Source organism: Chiloscyllium punctatum, chromosome 3, assembly GCF_047496795.1.
Source record: "Chiloscyllium punctatum isolate Juve2018m chromosome 3, sChiPun1.3, whole genome shotgun sequence".
Classification (NCBI taxonomy): domain Eukaryota; kingdom Metazoa; phylum Chordata; class Chondrichthyes; order Orectolobiformes; family Hemiscylliidae; genus Chiloscyllium; species Chiloscyllium punctatum.
This window is the reverse complement of record NC_092741.1, coordinates 113,540,219-113,561,096: the sequence shown is the minus strand read 5'-3', so window position 1 is coordinate 113,561,096 and position 20,878 is coordinate 113,540,219. Positions and strand designations below refer to the sequence as shown.

At 40.6% G+C, this 20,878-nt stretch overlaps 1 protein-coding gene across 4 annotated transcripts in view; it reads right to left on the bottom strand.

Annotated features, from left to right (window-relative positions):
• khdrbs2 (KH domain containing, RNA binding, signal transduction associated 2) overlaps nt 1-20,878 on the bottom strand; it is a 622,325-nt gene that overhangs the window by 252,303 nt on the left and 349,144 nt on the right. For all 4 annotated transcript variants that reach the window (XR_011954815.1, XR_011954816.1, XM_072558359.1 and 1 more), the window contains exons 5-6: nt 4,512-4,639; nt 1,010-1,196 (exon numbers count right to left, since the gene is read on the bottom strand). Coding sequence is in view for 2 of the 4 variants with exons in the window: in XM_072558359.1 (XP_072414460.1) it covers nt 1,010-1,196; nt 4,512-4,639 (315 nt within the window). In the remaining 2 variants the exon portion in view is untranslated. The remainder of the gene's footprint in view (nt 1-1,009; nt 1,197-4,511; nt 4,640-20,878) is intronic.

The following is a 20,878-nucleotide window of genomic DNA, read 5'->3' as shown; positions in this document are numbered from 1 at the left end:
ACACACATTTTCCTTTGACTGGAAATCAAGCTGGGAGCCATTGCCCCAACCCCTGACCCCACCACCCCACACCTTAGTCTCATCTCTGAATCCCCTGGCACATTCTCTCCCTGTGACTCTCCAGTCCCTCCATCATCCGCAGCAATTATCAGTGTGCTTGGTTGCTCTGTGATCCTGAGGTTTAAGAGATGGAGGGCAGTGGTGTGTGGGGTGTTGCGCCAAAGCCATGACCTCCTCTGTGGAGCTGTAGAGCTCAGAGGCTCAAAGGTTGTCAGAATCCAATGGTTGGCACCTCTCGCTGAGTGGCACCTCTGCCTCTTAGGGTCTTCATTCCAGGTGAAGGACACTGGTGGGAATATGAGTGCATTCCTGAACATAAACAGGCAGAACCATTTGTTAAAATGTATTGTGCCACTTAAAGCTGGCATATTATCTATGGCACAATGAGGAATTGAAAGACGACTATTACAGCCTGTTTCCTTGCTGTATACAACCACAAGTGCCAGCTGGCTTTTTGTTATGCTGTTGAGAAATTTTTGGCGTCACAAAGAATGGACAGAAATTCAAGGGCATCCCAGTTGAATGTTCTCCTGTCCTCAGCTGGTTTTGCACACAAAGTCTTTTCATGTAAATATTTCTAGCCCACACCTCAGGATCAGGTTCTGGCTTCACACATGTCCGAAGGTCTTGGCGCTCACACGTGCTGATCACACATTTACAAGTTTCTGTCATTCACACCTTATCATGTTCCAACAGTGGTGTTTGGAAATCATTTAAGGCAGGAACACAGACCAATGTCCCAGCTCAGGGACACTGAACCCAACAACACCAGCTTCCTCAATCCTTCCAGAAGACAAATAATTCAGAATATATCAGGAATGTAACCTACAGTTCCTTGGGATAAATTCCCCAATTGCCAGTCAATATTGTTAACCATGGAACCATATGGGTTTCTGATACACTGTTACTATTGTATTGAAATGCCAAGAGGACATCTCTAAGTACTCACATATTCATCATAAGTATCCTCTTCTGGTGGAGGTGGTGGTCGATAGCCAGATGCTCCTGGTCCTCCTCTACTACGTGGTGCTGGAGTACCCCTCACTGCATGGGCTAGAGAGGGTGCCCCCCGTGCCACTGGTGTTCCTCTTGGTACTGGAACTCCTCGTCCAGGAAGGAGAGTGCTGGCACGTCCCCTAAAACAAACACAGAACAGTTAAATAAAACAAAAAAAAACAATTCTGGATGCTGTAGATCTGATACAAACAAAAACAGAAAATGCTAGAGAAACTCAGCATATGTGAAGGGGAAACAGAGTTAATGCTTCAAGCCCAGTGATCCTTCTTCAGAACGCAGGATAGTTTTTGTTTGAACATAGACCAAACTTTAAAAAGTTTGCTTTTAAAAAAAAATCTTGAAGTATGGGCATCATTGGCAAGGTTTGGTATTTATTTGCTCTGAGGTGGTGGTAGCCCTTCTTGAATCACTGCCAGTGAGTTGATATGGTTGAGAAGCTTGCTAGCTCACTCCATTTATGTGATAGGGTAGGACGGAAGTCAGATGGATCGAGTAAGCAAGACTGCCTTCCCTGAAGGGGGAAACATGAACCCACTGGATTTTAATTATAAGCTGAGCGTTCGTGGTCACTTTTACTAATGCCAGTTGCTGTTTTCAGGTTTTTAATTTAGTAAACTGAATTCTAATTTTGAACTGTTTTTGTGGGATTTGAACTTGTGAACTTGATCAATTGCCAGTCCAGATCTAACTGGATAACTTGGTCTGGTAAAATGACTATTGTATGACACAACAAACATTAAAGTGAGTATTAATGTATGTTTTAAATTTTAAACTATTTAATGTTGCAGCTGCTAGAGAATGCAAAGGGGGTAATTTGTCACTGTGTGAAGTATTGTACTCGTGATACATTAGAACATAGAAGTATAGTACAGCACAGGAACAGGCCCTTCTGCCCAAAATGCCCAAGCCAACAATGATGTGATTCTAAACTAATCCCATCTCCCTGTACATGGTCAGTATTCCTGTATTCACTACCTGTTCATGTATCTGTCTAAAAGTCTCAAATATTGCTATCGTAGTTGCTTCTACCACCTCAGTTGGCAGCGTGTTCCAAGCACCAAAGCTATCTGTGTAAATATTTTCCTTGTACATCTCCTTTAAAACTTTTCTTCCCCTCTCACCTTAAGCCTATGCCCTCTAGTATTTAATATTTCTACACTGGAAAAAAGACACTGACTATCCACCCTATCCATGCCTTTCATTACTATCAAGTCAACCATCAACTTCTGACACTCCAGCCAAAACAATCCATATTTGTCCTATCTCTCCTCATAGCTAATATTCTCCAATTCAGGCAGCATCTAGGTAAACCTCTTTTGCAAAGCCTCCACATCGTTCCTATAGTGTGGCAACTCCAAATGTGGCCTAACTTTGATATTTTATGCCCTGGATTGACGAATGCAAACATGCTGCACATCTTCTTTACCACCTTAGGCACTTGTGTTGCCACTTTCAGGGAACTATGTACCCTTTGTATATCCATGCTCTGAAAAGTCCTGCCACTTTCAGTACACTTTACTCTTGAATTTTGTCTTCCAAACTGTATCACCTCACAATTGTCCAGAATGAACTCCATCTGCCATTTCTCCGTACAACTTTCCAACTGATCTATATTGTGCTGCATTCTTTGACAATCTTCCCTACCATTTTCATGCCATCTGCCAACTTACTAATCAGCCACCACATTTTCATCCAAATCATTTATATATATATAATATATATATACACATTACAAACAGCTGAAGTCCCAGCACTGTGACAGACCTCCAGTCAGAAAAAAACAACCTTCCACAACTACCCTCTGTATTCAATGACCAAGCCAATTTTGTATCCAACATACCAATGCACCATAAACCTCATGTGACTTCATCATTCTCTAAACTAATGTTGAAAAGTGAAACTATTATCTCCTTCCTTCTTGTTCCAATCGTATTGATACATATATAGACAGACACACACAAGCATAAATATCTGTACATGCAAACGTGCACATGTGCATCTGCACTCATACAGCCAATTCGTAAACACAGACATAGAGCCACCTACACATGCACATGCAGTCACTATGTATACACAAATAACCACACATATGTACAGCCACATACACATACACACACGTGTGTACATATTGTATGTGGTAGGCTTTTAAGGAAGTATTTGTTGTTTCATTGGCTGCAAAATGTTGGATAATTAACGTCAAACAAATGATACAATGTTGACATAACAAATAGTATCCTTTCTTATCCTGCCATCTTAAAAACATTTGAATTAATTTTGCTCATACCAATGGCAACTTGACATAAGACATAGGAGCAGAAATTAGGCCATTCAGCCCTTTGAGTGTGTTCTGCCATTCAGTTATGGCCGATAGGTTTTTCAACCCCATTTTCCTGATTTCTCCCATAACCTTTGATCCCCTCAGCAAACAAGAACTTATCTATCTCTGTTTTAAATATACTCAATAACCTTGCATTCACAACCCTCTGTGGCAATCAATTCCACAGATCCACCACTCTGTGGCTAAAGAAGTTTCTCCTTGTCTCCATTCACAGATTGGAGAAGACCAATTAAGCTGAATTAAAACAATGTAAGAATAGGAATAAATGGGATGATGCCTAGTTTCTTTGGTCCCAGAGAGTAGGGAGCTCTGGAATGTATTAAAGGTGGGCTGGGTATTGTCTCTCTCTATACATTCTATTGGGAGAGGGACCGACTCCTGAGGGTCAGAGTTCCATTAAACAGAAGAAAAGTCTCTTATATAGTCCAGAATCAGGTGGGGAGTGGGATGGCGTCGGGAAGATGGGAGGGGTTTGGGAGGAGGGGAGTTGGGAGGGAAATGAGAAGAGAGGAATGGAGAGGGGTTTGGGAGAAGTAGAGAGGAAAGGGGTTTGGGAGAAAGTAAGTATGCAGGGGATTGGAAGATGGGGAGTTGGGAGAGGTTTGAGAGAGGGTTTTGGAAGATGGGGTAAGGTGCTGAGTGTTTGGGAGGAGGTGGTGGAGAGGGACATCAGGTGGTGTTTAGCATGGATTTTCCAGCCATTGTGAATATGGGGTTTGACGAACTGACTTGCCCCTTATTATCAATTATTTAGAAATGTCTGATTGTCCTCACTGGGACAGTGCTTTGTCAACAGCGCTCTGTAGTAAATAATTGAAACATTACATCAGCACAGTCTCAGTGTGCAAACATTACAGAACATGGAACCAGTTCAATGCAGGCTTTAGAATTCCACCATGATCTTTGCTTTGACACCAGTGTGTGATTTAATCCTGCTGCTGGCCCTAATGTTTTTCTTTGGGTGTGGGTGGGGGGGGGGGGGGGGAGGGGGGGGGGGGGGGGGATGGTGGTGGATGTTGAGTCATGGCCCTCCTTCCAGCATGGTCTTTTCCTACCTGCTCTTGTCCCCATGTAACCTTCCCTCTGGCAGATTTACCTCGCTGCTGGTGTGAGGGCAGATCGGATCACCCTTCCACGTGTTCCCCTCCCTCGATTAGAATCCTCGGAACCATTCAGGTATGACAGTTCTCTCAACTGTTCCTGACGGATCTCATCATTGTAGTCCTGCACAGAGGAAAGACACTTTCAGTACTATCACAATCCAATTGAGCATTTCCTCAGCAGCTTTAGCAAAGAATAGCATTTTAGTTCATATCTCTCTGAGAGTATTACTGAATTGTTTTCCCACTGAGCTCCTTTACATGATTCTTTTGTTACTAAACCATACAAACATAAAATAATGAAGCTCATGTTGATGTGTTTACAGGCTCAAAGCAAATGCACAATTGATAAACATTACCTTATTAATGAACATTATTTTTCATTGAAGTACTTGCACAGACATAGACCATTTAGCCCACCTAGTCTGTACCATGTCACTATGCACACAACCCATCTCACCCCATCAGCACACCCTTTTCGTCCCTTTCCTCCACAAGGTTCTCTCAAAGTACAAATTCAAATGCCTATCTCAGAGCAATAGATAAACTGCACGTATAGCTCTCCCTACAATAGATGAAATGCTTTAAATGAATTTCAAGAAAGACAATGAGATCTGGACTTCTCCCACTTACAGGGGAAAAAGAAACAGGCCTGAAATGCAATTATCCTTTTGCTCTGACACAGAAAACATTTTACATCAAGGACTAAGACATATAAGTGCATTCCTGTCTCTCAGTAACATTTAGCAGAGGATAACGTTTACCATTAGATAGCAGCCCTTCTTAGAAGGAAGACAGTAAACGAAAGTAGCTGAATTCTTAACATTCTTAATCCAAGCACCACAAGAACACAGGGTTGGGTCAATGGAACTAATAACCATTGTTGCTACATCCTCATCCCAGGCAGATGGCACTGCCACACAAAAAGAATCATTCTCAGTACATTAAACTATCCCAGGAGCTCATATAATTGTGAGCTCGCTTCAGACATTTGAGCCTGTGATGTAGAATAACTCTTCAGTACAGTGCTGAGGGGCTGTTGCCCTGTCAGAGGTGCTGTCTTCAAAATGGGTTGAAGTGAAAGTGAAATATTGCCCTTGCACCAATCTGAAGAGGAGGAGGGGCACTGTTCCTGTTGCCAATGTTTCATCCTCCCCAGCATCATTAAAAGCAGTTTATTAGGTGTTACTTCATGAATTTTATGGGACTTTCCTGTGTGCAAATTGGCTATTGTGTTTTTCTACAACAGTGCTCACATTTTCAAAAGTATTGTAGTGGCTGTAAAGCTGTGAGGTTCTGAGGTTGAGAAAGGTATAATGCAAATATAATTCTGTCTTTGTTATATAGTCTGGCTAAGCCATCACTGCTACACATGTGTCATGTCCATGCCTCCTCTTGCTAAGCTTTCAAAACACAACTGGAAAGTTTGAAGTATCGATGGTTATGAAGCAGCATCTACAGTAGCGATGTGGCATAGGCTTGGATTAAACCAGGAATTTAATATTGCTGGTTATACCATGATCAGGAGAAGAAGGGAGGAAACATAATTTTAGTGGAAAATTTTATTTCAATGCTAAATGTGAAGATGTCCCATAAGATGTTGCATTAAGACAGAATCAATACTGACAGAATTAAGTGATAGAAACATTAATGATAAAATTATCGATGTACATTAAAAACCATCCAATAGATGAGATAGTAGGGAAGATCTGTAAACAGTTAGAAAAGATATGTTATACACTGACAATAACATTGGTTGATTTTAACCTTCCTAGTGTAGCCTGGAATTTGATTTCTGTGCGCCGTTGAATTGGGGATTTCCTTTAGGAATCATCAAGGACTGTTTCGGAGAACTGTGTGTCTCCAGTCGAATAATGTTAAAAGCATTATTTGATTTAGGCACTTATGAACAGGAATGGGTCCTGCAGCCTCTTGTGCCTTCTCAGTTATACATGGTTGATCTATACATCAAACCCTTTACTTACCTCCTAGTACTGTTATCCACAAAATCTCAGTTCTAAACATACAAATCAATGCCCCATTTCAATAGCTTTTTTGAGGAAAAGCATTCCAGATCTTCACTCGCCTCTGTATGAAGATTTACTTCCTGTCATCACTCCAGGTGGACTTGATCTAATTTTAAGGTTGTGCCTCCCTTGTTTTGTCTTCTCCACTGGAGGTAATAGTTTCTCATTCTTGGCCCTGTCAACTCCTTTCATCAGCTGAAACATGTCAATTCCAGGAAATTAAGTAGGCAACTGAGGCCAAAATAAGAGACCAATTGGGAGATATTGGCCAGTCTAAAATTAGACTTAATGCAAAACAGGAAAGGATCATGTCAGTTAAGTGTAATATACAGGAAAGAAGAAAGCACAGACAGATAAAATAGGAACCGTCAAAAAATGACAGGGTGGAAAAAACTGGCCAACAGACTGACATCTTCAAACATGACGTGGACAGAGTGCGAAGACAGACAAAAAGGTGAAATCAAAATAAGATGGTCTGTACACAGAAAGCATTTCAAACAGGACTTGGACATATCAGATGCAGAAGGAGCATGTGTCTTTAAAATAGAACTTATTGGTGTTTAATCAGAAACTTTTAAGTGCAATTAATTTGACAAACACTAACTTGCCAGTGTGCACCAATCTCGGTCACAGGGTTTCTCTGAATCTCCTTAACACCATTACTCACTTGATTATGAATCAAAACATGAAATTGTGATTAGTCTTTACAAACACTTACTCAATCACTCTGCATTTCCATAATTGCAGCTTTCTGTACAAATTTATAATTTATATTGTTATTAGAAACTATTAATTCTAATAGAAATGACATTGTTGGAAATGATCATCTTTAATCAATAGTGGTGAAGAAGGCTTTTGAACAAAAAATCCATTCATGGGATGTGGGAATCAGTGCTGGGTTACTATTTATTGTCCATTCTTAGTTGCCCTTGAGAAGGTGGTGGTGAGGCTGCTTTTCTTAACCACAGAATTTCAGGATTTTGATCTAGCAACACTAAGTAAAAGGCAATATATTTCCAACTCAGCATGGTGAGTGGCTTGAAGGAGAACTTAAAGTTGGTGATGTTCCCATGTATCTGCTGCACTTCTCCTTCTAGATGGCAGTAGTTTTGGGTCTGGAAGGTGCCACGCAAAGAGTCTTGGTAAATTTCTGCATTACGTCTTGTAGAGGATACAGACTGCTGCTACTGAACTTCAGTGGTGAAGGGATTGAATGTTCATGGATATGATGCCAAACAAGCGGCTACTTTGTTTAAGGAGATGTCAAGCTTCCAGAGTATTGTTGGAGCTGCACGTATCCAGGCAATGATTTGGAGGTGGTGGTGTTGGACTGGAGTGGACAAAGTTAAAAATCACACAACGCCAGGTTATAGTCCAACAGGATTATTTTGAAGAACTAGCTTTCGAAGTGCTTCTTCTTTACCATATATGCGGCAGGTACTCAAGTGACTCAGCCAACATTATCTATCTCATGCGCTACAAGCAAGGATGTCCTGAGGCATGGTACATTGGCAAGACTGAGTAGAGGCTACGACAACCAATGAATGCACACCCCACAACAATCACCAGCCAGACGTGTTCCCTCCCAGTCAGGGAACACTTCAGTGGTCCGGGACATTCAGCTTTGGACTTTCAGGTGACCATCCTCCTAGGTGGACTTCGGAACAGGCAACAATACAAAGTGGCTGAGCAGAGGCTGATAGTCAAGTTCAGTACCCATGGGGATGGCCTCAACCAGGACCTTGGGTTCATGTCATACTACAGGTGACCCCACTGCACAATACACTCATTCTCTCTCACTCACACTCTCTCTCTCTCTCTCTCTCTCTCTCACACACACACACACACACACTCTCTTGAACACAGGCTCTCTCTCATACACTCACACATATTCCCCCCACACTCTCACATGCATCCTCTCAGACTTATTTCCCATTACACTCTCACATATACACATTATACCCACACTCTCACAGACACTTACACCCCCACACACATACCCACATGTACACACTCACTCGTTCTTCCCACACATATAAACTTGTGGGGTGAATTTGTACTTGCAGAATTACATTTTATTTTGCTCAAAAACTGCAGAAATCCATATAAGATTCTTGTAAACCCCATTTCAGAAATAGAATCAGTCTGACCTAACATTTGGACACAGATAGACTTTAACCTCACACCTTCCATGCATTGTCTGAGCTGAGATAGCATCTACTGTTAAAACTATTTTGAGAATGTAATTTTAAAAAAATTCTGGGATTTACATATGAAGGAACCAAAATTAACATGATCATTTTAAAAGGTGAAAGACTTCAGCTAAATTTGTTTACTATTACATTCTAAGACACTGCAACCCTGTTGCTATAATTTCTGTTTCTTATGATTCTGCTCCACAACAACCTGATGAAGAAGCAACACTTCGAAAGCTAGTGCTTCTGAATAAATCTGTTGGACTATTACCTGGTGTTGTGAGATTTTTAACTCTGTCCAGGCAAGTCACCTTCTGACTTTTGCCCTGTAGATGGTGGACTGGCTTTGGGAATCAGGAGGTGAGTTACTCACCAAAGGATTCCTAGTCTCTGACTTGCTCTTGTAGTCACTGTATTTATATGGCTAGTCCAGTTTCGCATTTGGCCCACAGTAACCCCCAGGGTGTTGATAGTGAAGATCCAATGAATAGTAACACCACTGAATGTCATGAACTGATAGTTGGATTGTTTCTTATTGGAGCTGTTCATTGCTTGGTACTTGTGTGACAGGAAATTTACATGCCATTTATCACTCCTGTGTGAATATGGAGTGTTTCATTATTTGAGGAATCCCAAATGATGTCAATTGTTGTATAATCATTAGTTAACATCTTCAGTTCTGACCTTATTGAAGAAGGGCAGGTCATCGATGAAGTAGTTGAAGATGGTTGGGCTAGGACACTACCCTGAGGAACTCCTGCAGAGATGATGCCCTGGAGAAAGCAGTCTGATCTAGAGGGGCTGAATGGTCTACTTCTGTCTTATATTCCTATAATGTTGTCATGACAAGAAAGACTTTCCACAGTCAATGAAGTATTTTTGAAGTGATCTTTAGTCTCAGAAAGGAAATATAACAGTTGAAATAAGTATAGCTAGCATCCATGAACAATAAAGTGAAAATGACCAAAATTTGTTTTTTAGTGATGTTAACTCAAGAATGTTGGTCAGGACACCATTAATAACTTGCCTCTTTCCCTTCAAAACAGTTCTCCAGGGATCTTTTTTACATCCCCATGGAATATATAATGGGGCTTTGTTTTATTGTATTGTCCAAAATCACAGAGTTTGCTGGTGCAACACTCCCTCAGTACTGCTCTCCTTAGAGATTCAGGCCCAGAGAACCAATCGATAGATAAACCATGTTGTTCAAACCATTAACCAATTATCCTGAAAGTAATGCATCTTTACCCTCAAATTCTTAAGAGATTAAAAATTAGAAAGCAACAGATGAAAACCTGAATTTTAGGAAAAGAAATCATTATTTACGTATAATCTTTCTCATCATCGTTGACCGTTAATGTATTTCACTGCCAGGTAATTTCTTTTTATAGCATAGTCAGTGCTATACATTTACAACTGAACAGTTTGCAAGGACACTAAATGAAATCAGCAGTCACATATCACCAGTTTATAGTCCAGCAGATTTATTTGAAATCACAAGCTTTCACAACGCAGTTCCTTTGTCAGGTGCACTGCAAAAGCTCGTCATTTCAAATAAACCTGTTGGACTGCAACCTGGTGTCATGTGACTTCAAACTTTGTCCACCCCATCAGCATCTCCACATCAAGTGAAATAACCAGGTCATCAAGATAGGAGGTGGAGTAGCTCACTTGGTCCCTCAAAATTGCTCCACAATTCAACAAAATCACAGCTGATCAGATTATGGCTTCAACTCGACTTTTCTGTTTCTCATAACCTTTGATTCCTTGTGGGTCAAAGAATTGTCTAACTCAGCCATGAATCTATTCAATGATCCAGACACTTTGGAAGAAAGAATTCTCAGGACATACTACTCTCTATTGTAAACAGAAGACCCCCTAGTTATGAAATAATGTTCATGATTACCCGTCAAACTCCTTCTGCCCTCTTTGGTGGTGAGTTCGATGACAGGATGGGCACTGAATCAGGTAGGAGAGTGGCAGGTGAGCTTAGTGGCACCTTCCTGCCTCCTATCAGATTAGATCAAGGGATCGTGGTTGATATTGCTGCCCAATCTTCCAGTCAGCCGCCCAAGTGCACAGTTAGTTATCACTGAAGGGGCTTATTTTGTTACTGCTGTTGTAGATGGGCCTGTCACCAAGCAGAAAGCATGACAATGAAAACTCTCCTGGTTGTCATCCACCAAGAGATTTGGCAGAAATGGGAGGGGTAACCTTCTGCAAAGGCACACTGCCCTGTGTGAGGAACCTGGCATCAGAAAGGACAGCTTCTCTGGGGCCAAAGCCCTATGCTTACTTCTAACCTCCTTTCAAACCCTCAACCCCAACCTCACAAATCCCTTCCTGACACAACTTACCTCTGCCCTGGGTCACTCCGCAAAACTAGCCTCTGTTGTTTGCCATTCTGGCAGATCCAGGAGAAAGACAGCTCTGAATGGCTGGCATAACTCAATAGGCAGGACGTCTGCGCCTGACGGCCTGGTTACCCAGAGTGGCGTCCCCTTAACTGCATGACCATCTGGCGGATTGACAGGCCTTTAACAAGGGAGGCAACATGGGCATATTACTGGCTGTCCACCTTGCAGATGACACTCTGACCCTTCCACAAGTGTACCCATCCTCTCAGCATCTACCCTGTTAAGCTCCATCTGAATCTGGATATATTTCAATAATATCATTCTTATTCTTCTAGATTCAACTGAACATACACCCAAGCAACTCAACGTTTCCTTCATAAGACAACCATTTATGTCAGGAATCGGTACAGGGAAGCTTCTCTGAATCATTTCTAATGCAAGTCTATTCTTACTTTGTAAAGAAACGATTATTTGTGGATCCAAGATGGTGACGATCTAGGAAGATCACGTTGAAGAGCTCCGCACTGCATCGCAAGTGGGACAAAGTCCTAACTTGCCCAACCCAGACCACCGTGATATCCTGGGACTCTGGAAAGGTTGTGGAGTCCCAGGAAACTGTCAAACAGCAAGTTACTTTGGTTTTCGCCATCCAATGATGCTAGAGAAGGGAGGAGGTATGCCTGAGGCCAGGCCTGCAGCCCAGCCTGCAGGTTCCTCAAACTCTATTTCCTACCAGGTCCTGGTGAAGGAGATGTTGGGGAAACAGAGGAGAAGTTGGCTCTGATCTCTATCATGCTTCAGAAGCATGAACAGCAGCTGGGAAACCTCGAGAAACAACACAGAGTCACAGTGGTGGAAGCTGACACCGGTCCCTCCAAGGATAGGATCCAAGCCTTGGAGACGCAGGTCCTTAATTTGCTTGACCAGGTTGATGACCTCGAGAATAGTGGCAGGAGAAAATATATTCAGATCGTCAATTTCCCGGAGGATAAGGAAAGTGAGCGGCTGGTAGAATTTATTGAGGACTGGTTGTCAAATATCCATAATTTGGAGGCTAGAATGAGAAGCTTGAAGATTGAGGGCTCACCAGGTCACGGCGCGGAAGTCAGGTGTGGACCAACGTTGTCGTCCTATCTTGGTTCGGTTTCATCACTATAGAGATAAGTAGAGAATCGTGGAAGCTTCAAGAATCCAGGGGAAGGATCCAAAGGCCTTAGTTTATGAGGACTTTAAGATCATGTTCTTCCAGGACTTCTCAGCAGCAGTGATCAGAAAACGTCAAGAGAAGACTGAGGGCACTCGGGATCCAGTACTCTCTGAGGTATCCGGCAGTGCTTTGGTCATCTTAGGTAGATCTGTACATCTCTTTGACACGTCGGAGAAGACAAGAAACTTTGTGGATAAATAAACTTTATCTGAACAGATTTTTTTTTGGTAACAATCTGGTCTAAACTATGCTCCAGGGCGGCTGGGATAGGCATGTTCAGTTGTACCAAAGGATAAGTGGGGTACTTACATCTTTATTTCAAAATTTCTTTGTTCACATTGTTATTCCATGATGTATTTTCTTTCTTTGCTGCTTGTGTTCATACAACTCTAGCAAGGAGGAAAAATGGCTGGGATGGCTAGATGCCTACTTACGGGCAGTTTATGCCCGGTTCAGGTATTTAAATGCCCTGGCTGCTGTACTGGCAACGGGATGGGAAGTTGGGTTTTGACATGTGTAGATGCTCCCTTTGGGTAGGGGTGAGTTCCCCTAATCAGCGCCATTAGCACTCTTTATGTTGGTTTGTTTTTTTGGTCTTTGTTGTATATAATCATTGATAGTTTTGTAAGTTTGTTAAACGTAATGGTTTTAGTTTATATAATTTTTATTTCCGATGGATCTTGCAACACTAAGGCTCGGCGATTTGCAATTCGAATTCCTCCTCTCTGGAATCTAGATGTTACTGCAGAAGGTTATGCAACATGACTTGATTAAACGGTGTACTTGGAAGATCAAAGGAAGTCACTCATCAATTTAGAGGTAAAAGGCACTCTCGAATCTTAGAAAGGAAAAGGATATTGCTTTATCACAGGAGACACACTTGAATGACGGAGAATTTGAAACTACAGCAGAATGGCTTTGATTGGGTTTACTTTTCAGCTTTTAATACCAGAAGTAGGGGAGTGGCTATATTGGCTAGGAGGAATCTCCCATTTAAGTTAGTAGAGTGTGTTAAAGCCACACACGGGAGGTTCGTAATCCTCAGAGCTCTGATAAATGGGGAAGAGTATGGAGTTTTTAATGTTTATTGCCCTCCAGCCCATCCCCTCACATTTCTGATAGATGTATTCTCTAAATTGATCAGTCTCGAGTTCTGGCATATCATTATAGGGGAGATGATACCCTCTGTACAAACTAAAGAATTAGTGGATCTACGTGTGGAGTTAGGGTTGGTGGATGTCTAGAGGTGTCTCCACTGTACAGGCAGGGATTTCATGTTTTTTTTTCCAATCCACACAGATGTCACACCAGGATTGATTTTTTTCTGACCCCCGTGACAACCCTGGACTTGGTGGCATATTGTACGATTGTTAATACTACCATCTCCGATCACGCTTCCTGTTGGTTAAGGACGCTATAGTGGACCTGAGGCACTGGTAAACGGGATAAAAAGTTTGTGGAGTACTTCGCTAAGGAATTTAGGGCTTTCAGAGACATTAGTTCAGGCTCAGTTAGTAGCCCATCCGTCCTTTGGGAAACTGACAAAACCTATGCTGAAGGTTAGTTATCTCCTACTCTGCCAGTAGGAAGTGGTAGAAGGGTGAGCAGCAACATCTCCCCGAAGCACAGTCAAAGGCAGCTGAGAAGGCTTACTTTGACAGGCTCTCATTGGCTAAACTTCAGAGGATTACAGTGCTGCGATCTGCATTGAATTCTGTGCTCTTATAATCATATTCTTAATATTTTAAATGCCTTACGGAATGTCTTTTCAAAATTCAAATACACTACATCTACTCTTACTCCTTTATTTACATCCTGCTTGTTACATCAAAAGATTCTAATAAACTTATCAAAAACAATTTCATTTTCACAAAATAATGTTGACGCTGTCTGATTGTATTCCAGCTTTCTAATCATTCTGCTTGTACCTTCTTAGTAGTGGATATTAATTTTCCCAGTGACAGATGTTAAACTAATTGGTGTAGACTGTAAGTTCCTGCTTTCAGTCTCCCTCTTTTCTTCAATAGTGGAGTTACATCTGCAATTTTCCAATCTGCCAGGGCATTTTCATAATCTAGAGAATTTTGGAAGCCTAAAATCAGCACATCCACTTTTTTTGCAACCACTTATTTTAAGACCTTGTTGTGTAAGCCATCAAGTCGAGAACATTTATCAGTCTATTTAATCTCCATAGTTTGCCCAGTACCTTATCCTGGTGGATATGATTATTTTGTTCCTTACTCCCTTTCCCCTGCGACATTCAGTTTTTGTTTTACTGTTCTTGAAATGTACTCTGCATCTTTTACTGTGAAGGTGGACAAAGAAAATTATTTGCTCCAGGTCTTGCTAGCCCTTTGTTTTATCATCCTCTAAAGGATCAACATTCACTTATATATTCATTTCATTTTAATCACAGTTTTTACTGCCTCTGTTTGTATTTCTTGCTAGCTTTTTCTCCACACTCCAATATCACCCATTTTTGCAAAAAAAAAGTCATCCTTCTTTGTGTTCTAATATTTTCCTGAAAATTTAGGTTACTATTACATGTTATAGCATTGTACATATTTTCTTTCAAAACAATATTGTCCTATTTATAAGTAGCCTTAAGAACTGGTAATATTGGTTGACATACAAACTATTGTTGATGATACCAGATGAAGGAAATATTGCATTGCCATGCAATCTTTTACATTCACCTCAACTAATACATATAGCCTTGATTCAACAGCTCATTTTCTGAAGCTGGTGCACACACTCATTATTCTCAAGTTGGGAAATGTTGGCTAGGGTATTGGGAGAACTCCTCTACTTTTCTTTATAAATACATCCAATGGTTTAATGTCTGCACTAAAGAACTGCAACTCTGACAGTACAGGACTCTCACAGCACTGCATTAATGTAGTGGCCTTGATTATACACACAATGGTAAAATGGCTGTGTAAAAATAGCAAGAACAAGAATTTAATGAAGAAACTTCCTAATGTTACATTCTCAACCTTTTAGCTTTTGATAGCAGTCTTGTTTCTGAATGAGGAAGTTATCAGAATGTCCCATTACAGATATGAGTATAAAACATTGACCAATATTCTAGCTGCTGTGATGGTGATCCCAGCTGATGGTGATGATAGATAAGTCAGATTCCAGAGTGAATAGATAGGCTTGATGGAAGACTAAACATATTCACACAAGACTGCCAGTTTACTTTTAACAAAAAGAACATAGGTTTATCACACAATACCTTTAAAAAGTGTGTGAGATAAAAACACACACAATTATGAAAAATCTTATGATGAAGCAAAAGGAAAAAAAAACCCATTTGCCCTATCTTCTACATAGTCACTCAAGCCCAGTGAAGTAATTCTCCTAATTTCATTTCAAAATTATTTACTCAACTGAAAAGGTTGTAACTATTTCCTTTTAGTGACTGCCTTCACACTCACAGATGTGATTCTCTTTCTCACTTCCTGAGAGTCTCAAACTGATTCTGTCACTGACTTTTCCTCACCAAGCCTTAAGAAAAGATAAAGGCTGTTAAATCAGCTTAAGATCTCTTTCCAGTTCTGATGGCCTGAAGCCTGCCAAGGCCAAGCTGCTTGTGGTCCCTGGCAATCTCTCTTGCCTGTAGGTTGTAAAAACTCAAATCAACAACAAACAGCAATGATCTCATCAGACAGCCTGTTGAGTCACTTAGCCAATTTTGCATGATTTCTTAGAAATCTGTCTCTTGAAAATTTCTTGCAAACATATTTATTGGAAATTGGTCTTTTCTTCACTTGTACAAATTAATTTAAGACACCTTTTCCAATGAAAACACCAACACAATACTGAAAAACAAAATCTATTTGTCCACACCGTTTTTAAAAACACATGGTACATTACTGAGGGAGTCCACTGTGTCTGAGGAAGTATCTTTTAGCTGAAACAATAAATAAGGCTGCCCTCTCAAGTGACTGCAAACTTTGTCACTATTTTAAACAAAAGGTGTGCTCTTGTCATCTGCTGGCAAACATTTACATCTTGTTCGACATCAGTAAAAACAGATTATCTGGACATTGCTATGTTGTTTGCGGGAGCTTGCTGTGTCCAAATTACCTGCTACATTTACCATATTACAACAGTCTACTGCACCTCAGTAAATACTTCATCGCCTGTGAAGCACTTTGGAATGTCTTGAGACTGTGAAAGGCAGGATATTAATATGGGTTCTTTTCTTTTATTGAAGTAATGGATATAACAGTATGAAAAGCAATGGAAGTGATTGGGGCATAAATTGGCAATAATAAATCCCACTAAGCAACAACTGACATCTGCTACTGATTACTGGCACAAAGCAAGCAGAAGAACCTGAAGAGAAAGGGGATGTGATGATCTTGGGGGATTTCACCACTTCAATTCATGGACAAAACAGAGCAAGTAAGGAATTGAAGTACAAGACATTTCATAGAAGTGATCAGTGACTGCCTCTTGGTACAAACTATAATATATACCATCAAATAACTTGGAGGTTCATAAAATACGTCTTTCTCGTTGGTTATGTCAACAAAATAGAGGAGTAACATGCGTGATTGTTTGGAAGCAGTCTTTTCATCTGTTAGCCTGCTCCTGTTTCCATTGAGAAGTGGGTGAAAACAAATGAGAGGAGAAGGGATAAATGGCTTGTTAACTATCATTCAATCCCTATTCTGATTAATACGTAGGAGGATGTGAACGTGAAGCTCAGTCTGAGCTAATTCTGGCATCCATTATGAAAACGGTGGACAGCATTTCAAAATATTCAACCCACTGTTCTTAAGTCAAAGTAATTTCATTTAAATTATACATTGATATACAATTTTCCTTCAAAACTAAATTTCCACTTGTTATGTTATGTACACCACTTAATTAATCCATTGGAAAATTTGAAAATGTTTATGCAAAAAGCAATATGGATTCCTAGGAGTAGACTGTATTACTCACAGTCTACTGTTTATATAATTTATAAGTTAAAATAACTTAAACATGGGGATAACCAATTCAAAGAATCATAGAATAGTTATAGAACAAAAGGAGGCAATTCAGATCATCACCTCTTGTTGGCAAGAACAATTCAGCCTATCCCACACCCTGTCTGCAATTCAGCAACGTCATTTACCGTATTTCATGCGTTACACATATATGTTGTAAAACTAGTTTCAATCTTATTGTGTTCCCTCTGACTTCACTGAATTTTGTAACATTTTTCTATCTGTCTCCCCAAATGTTTTGTGCACTTTATTTACACAGTCTGTGACGACCTCCTGCTTTCTGTCCCTTCACCAAATTAAATTGAACATTCTGCAACAGCGTCATCAAACTGTCCAGCAGAAACACTGGCCCTACCTCTGTTAAGGGATAACCTGTTGTCTTTAGGATCCTTGAGCCTCCTTACCATTAACAGTGGCTCTTCATTGGGCATAAATAGCACAGCTTGGGCAGAGTTCATTGAAAAAAGTGAGAAACATATGGTGAGTGATGCAGGAGCCTGAAATCTTGCCGTGAAAATAAGATAACCCAGTGCAGAGATGGAAGTGGAGTTGACCAACTTGTAAAATGCAGTAGAGTAATGGAATAGTCATTCAATAATGTAGATTATTCAATAATGTGGCAAAGCCTGATAGATCTTCAATGACCTATTATGGTAGCTAATACTGATCTGAATAAACACTGTTATAATGAATCCCAAGCCTTGAACTTGTCTTCACCTCAACCAGTCAGTCTTCAATCTAGATTTATAAACTTGCTACCTTTCCCCAATATGCAATGATCTAAAGCTCTCTACCCTGCACTAATTTCATTTGGCAAATGTTACTTGTGTTGTGGGTTACCCAATGTTTTAAGCAATGATTGTAAATCTATTTCCAGGTTGTGAATGTAAATGAATGATGAGTTAGATTGACACTTTCGGGTGCAGATATGATGGTTGAAGAATATCTCTGTAACAAACAGGCTCTGTGCACAGAAGTTATTAAGGTTATATATGTACAAGACAACTCACCTCTAAAATGAGATGCCAGTTCAATCTTGTTCCACTCCATTTCCTAAATCTACCAGCTCAGAGCAAATGGAACGTTTAGGCTTCTGCAGGCAAGTCAGTCAAAAGTGAACTGTGGCGTAATTAATTGAAGACATTTATACAGCTACTCCTGAGCTTAGAGGTATTATGGAAAGCCCTGCATGATCCTTTCTATAAATACAAACACCCATGTGAAAGAACGAAGGAAAACCTCATTTGCGTCTGCTGCACTCATTAAAGCATGTCTCATCCAACTGGGGATGAAGTTAGCTTTAACTTCACTTTAAAATAAAGCCAGTGCAATAGAAGTATAGTTAAATATCATTAGCTGTATTCAGGAAAAGACTTGCACAATGAACAAGCACAATGACAATACAATTCCACCTTTTTTTTGGGGAAGTTTCATTTTAAAAATACTCAAAAAAAAATCATCCATGAGGTACGAGTATAGCTGGCTAGGCCAGCATTTGTTGCATATCTCTAACTGCACTTAAGGAGGTGATAGTGAGCTACCTTCTTGAACTGCTGCAGTCCATATGGTGTAGGGGCACAGACAATGCTATTAAGGAGGGTTTTGAAGATTTTGATTCAGAAACATTGAAGGATTGGCAATGCAGTTCCAACTGAGAATGGTGGTATGACTTGGAGGGGAACTTGCAGGTGGTCTTTCCACGCATCTGTTACCGGTGGAGGTCAGGGTTTTAGGTGCTGTCAAAGAGCATTTGGCAAGCTGCTGCGATGCATTTTCGAAATTATGAACACAATTGGTGGCCGAGGAGAGACTGAACTTTGAAAGTTGTGGATGAAAGACCTAATCAAGTGGACTGTTTGTCTCAGATCGCATCAAGCTTCTAGTTTGCTTTTGAAGCTACAACCATCCAGGTCAGGCAAGTCGAAAGTATACCAACAGACTTCTAATTTGTCCCTTGTAGATGATGGACAGGTTTCAGGGAGTCAGAGGGTGAGTTGTTCACCACAGAATTCTCTGCCTCTGACCTGCACTTGAAGCCATAGTATTTATGTAATCAGTTTCTGGTCAATCCCCCAGGATTTGTGATGGCGGGGAAGTTGATTGTAACATAATTGCATGGAAAATGGTGAGATTCTCTCTTGTTACCTGGCAAATGACAAAAGGTTTTTATGGCGTGAATGGTAATGGGACAAGGAAAGGAAAAAAATGAGCCCAAAAGAGATAGGTGCGAATGAAAGAATCACGGACATCTGCCATCCGAAAGCAAAATAAAAGCAAAAACAAGGCAAAAGAAAAATCAAAGCCAAACAAGTGAGAAAGGAAACAAAGGTGACAATAGGTGATTTTCTGAAATATGGAACTGATTATTGCATCCAGAAGGAGGCAAACTGTCGCAATGAAAACCAAGGTCCTGGTCCTTGATAGGATCTCAGATATGTGTCTTTGTGTTTTAAAATGTAAATAGATTTCCTGAAGCAGCATTCACTGAAAGCAACAGAGAGGCAGGGAAAAAAATGAGTAGCAGATATTACAATAAGGAGCAGATGTTGGGAGAATCAACATTTCAAGGCTAAATATTGATGTGTGCAGTGGATTGGAGGTGAAGGGGGAGCTGGGAGGAGAGGAGAACTGGTAATCAACTATTAGTTGACAATATTGTTCAAAATTCAATTACTTTGGCGATCCCCCACATGTTTACAGTCAATTCCACTTCAGGCAATGTAAGGGAGGGAAGACAGGTCCTGAATATTGTGGGTGGCATTCACGACATCAAGCTTGCTTCTTTCATGTCCTCATGGCAAAAATATTATTCTGCTGTAGTAAGACTCTTCTACTGTTCTAATGCATCATACTGCTTTTGACATCACCTAACACAGGATCTCTGCACCTTGGACCATAAATTATCTGTAAAACCCAAGTTCAATATCTCTTCACACTACTCCTCATAAACCTGCCATCCCACCAATCAGGCTGGTGAACCTTTGCTATACTTGCTCTATTCTCTCGTAGGTAAGGAGATGCAAACTGCACACAATACTCCAGATATGGTCTCACTGAAGTCTGACACAGCTGTAGTAAGATTTTCTTGCTTCCGTACTCAAACTAACTACAATGAATGCCAACATATCATTTGCATTCCTAATGGCATGCTGTACTCGCTTGCTTTCAATGACTGGTGTGCAAAGCCACCCAGGTCCCTTTGCAGATCAACCTTCCCCAAACTATTGCCATTTTAAAAATGCTCTGTCATTATGTTTTTCCTATCAAAGTGAACAACATCACATTTGTTTAAGTTGTAATGCATTTACCATGTATTGCCCACTTGTTCAACTTATCTAAATTGTCCTGAAGCCTCTTTACATTTACCTGATCACTCTCAGCAAACTTGGAGATATTACATTGATTTCTGCATCTAAGTCGTTAATCTACAGGGTGAATTTCTATGGCCCAAGTACTGAACCTTGTGGTACCCCACCTGTTGTCATCTTCTACTCTGAAAATAACCCATTTATTCCTACCCTCTGTTTCTGTCTACTAACCACTTCACAATCCATGCCAGTATATTACGACTGAG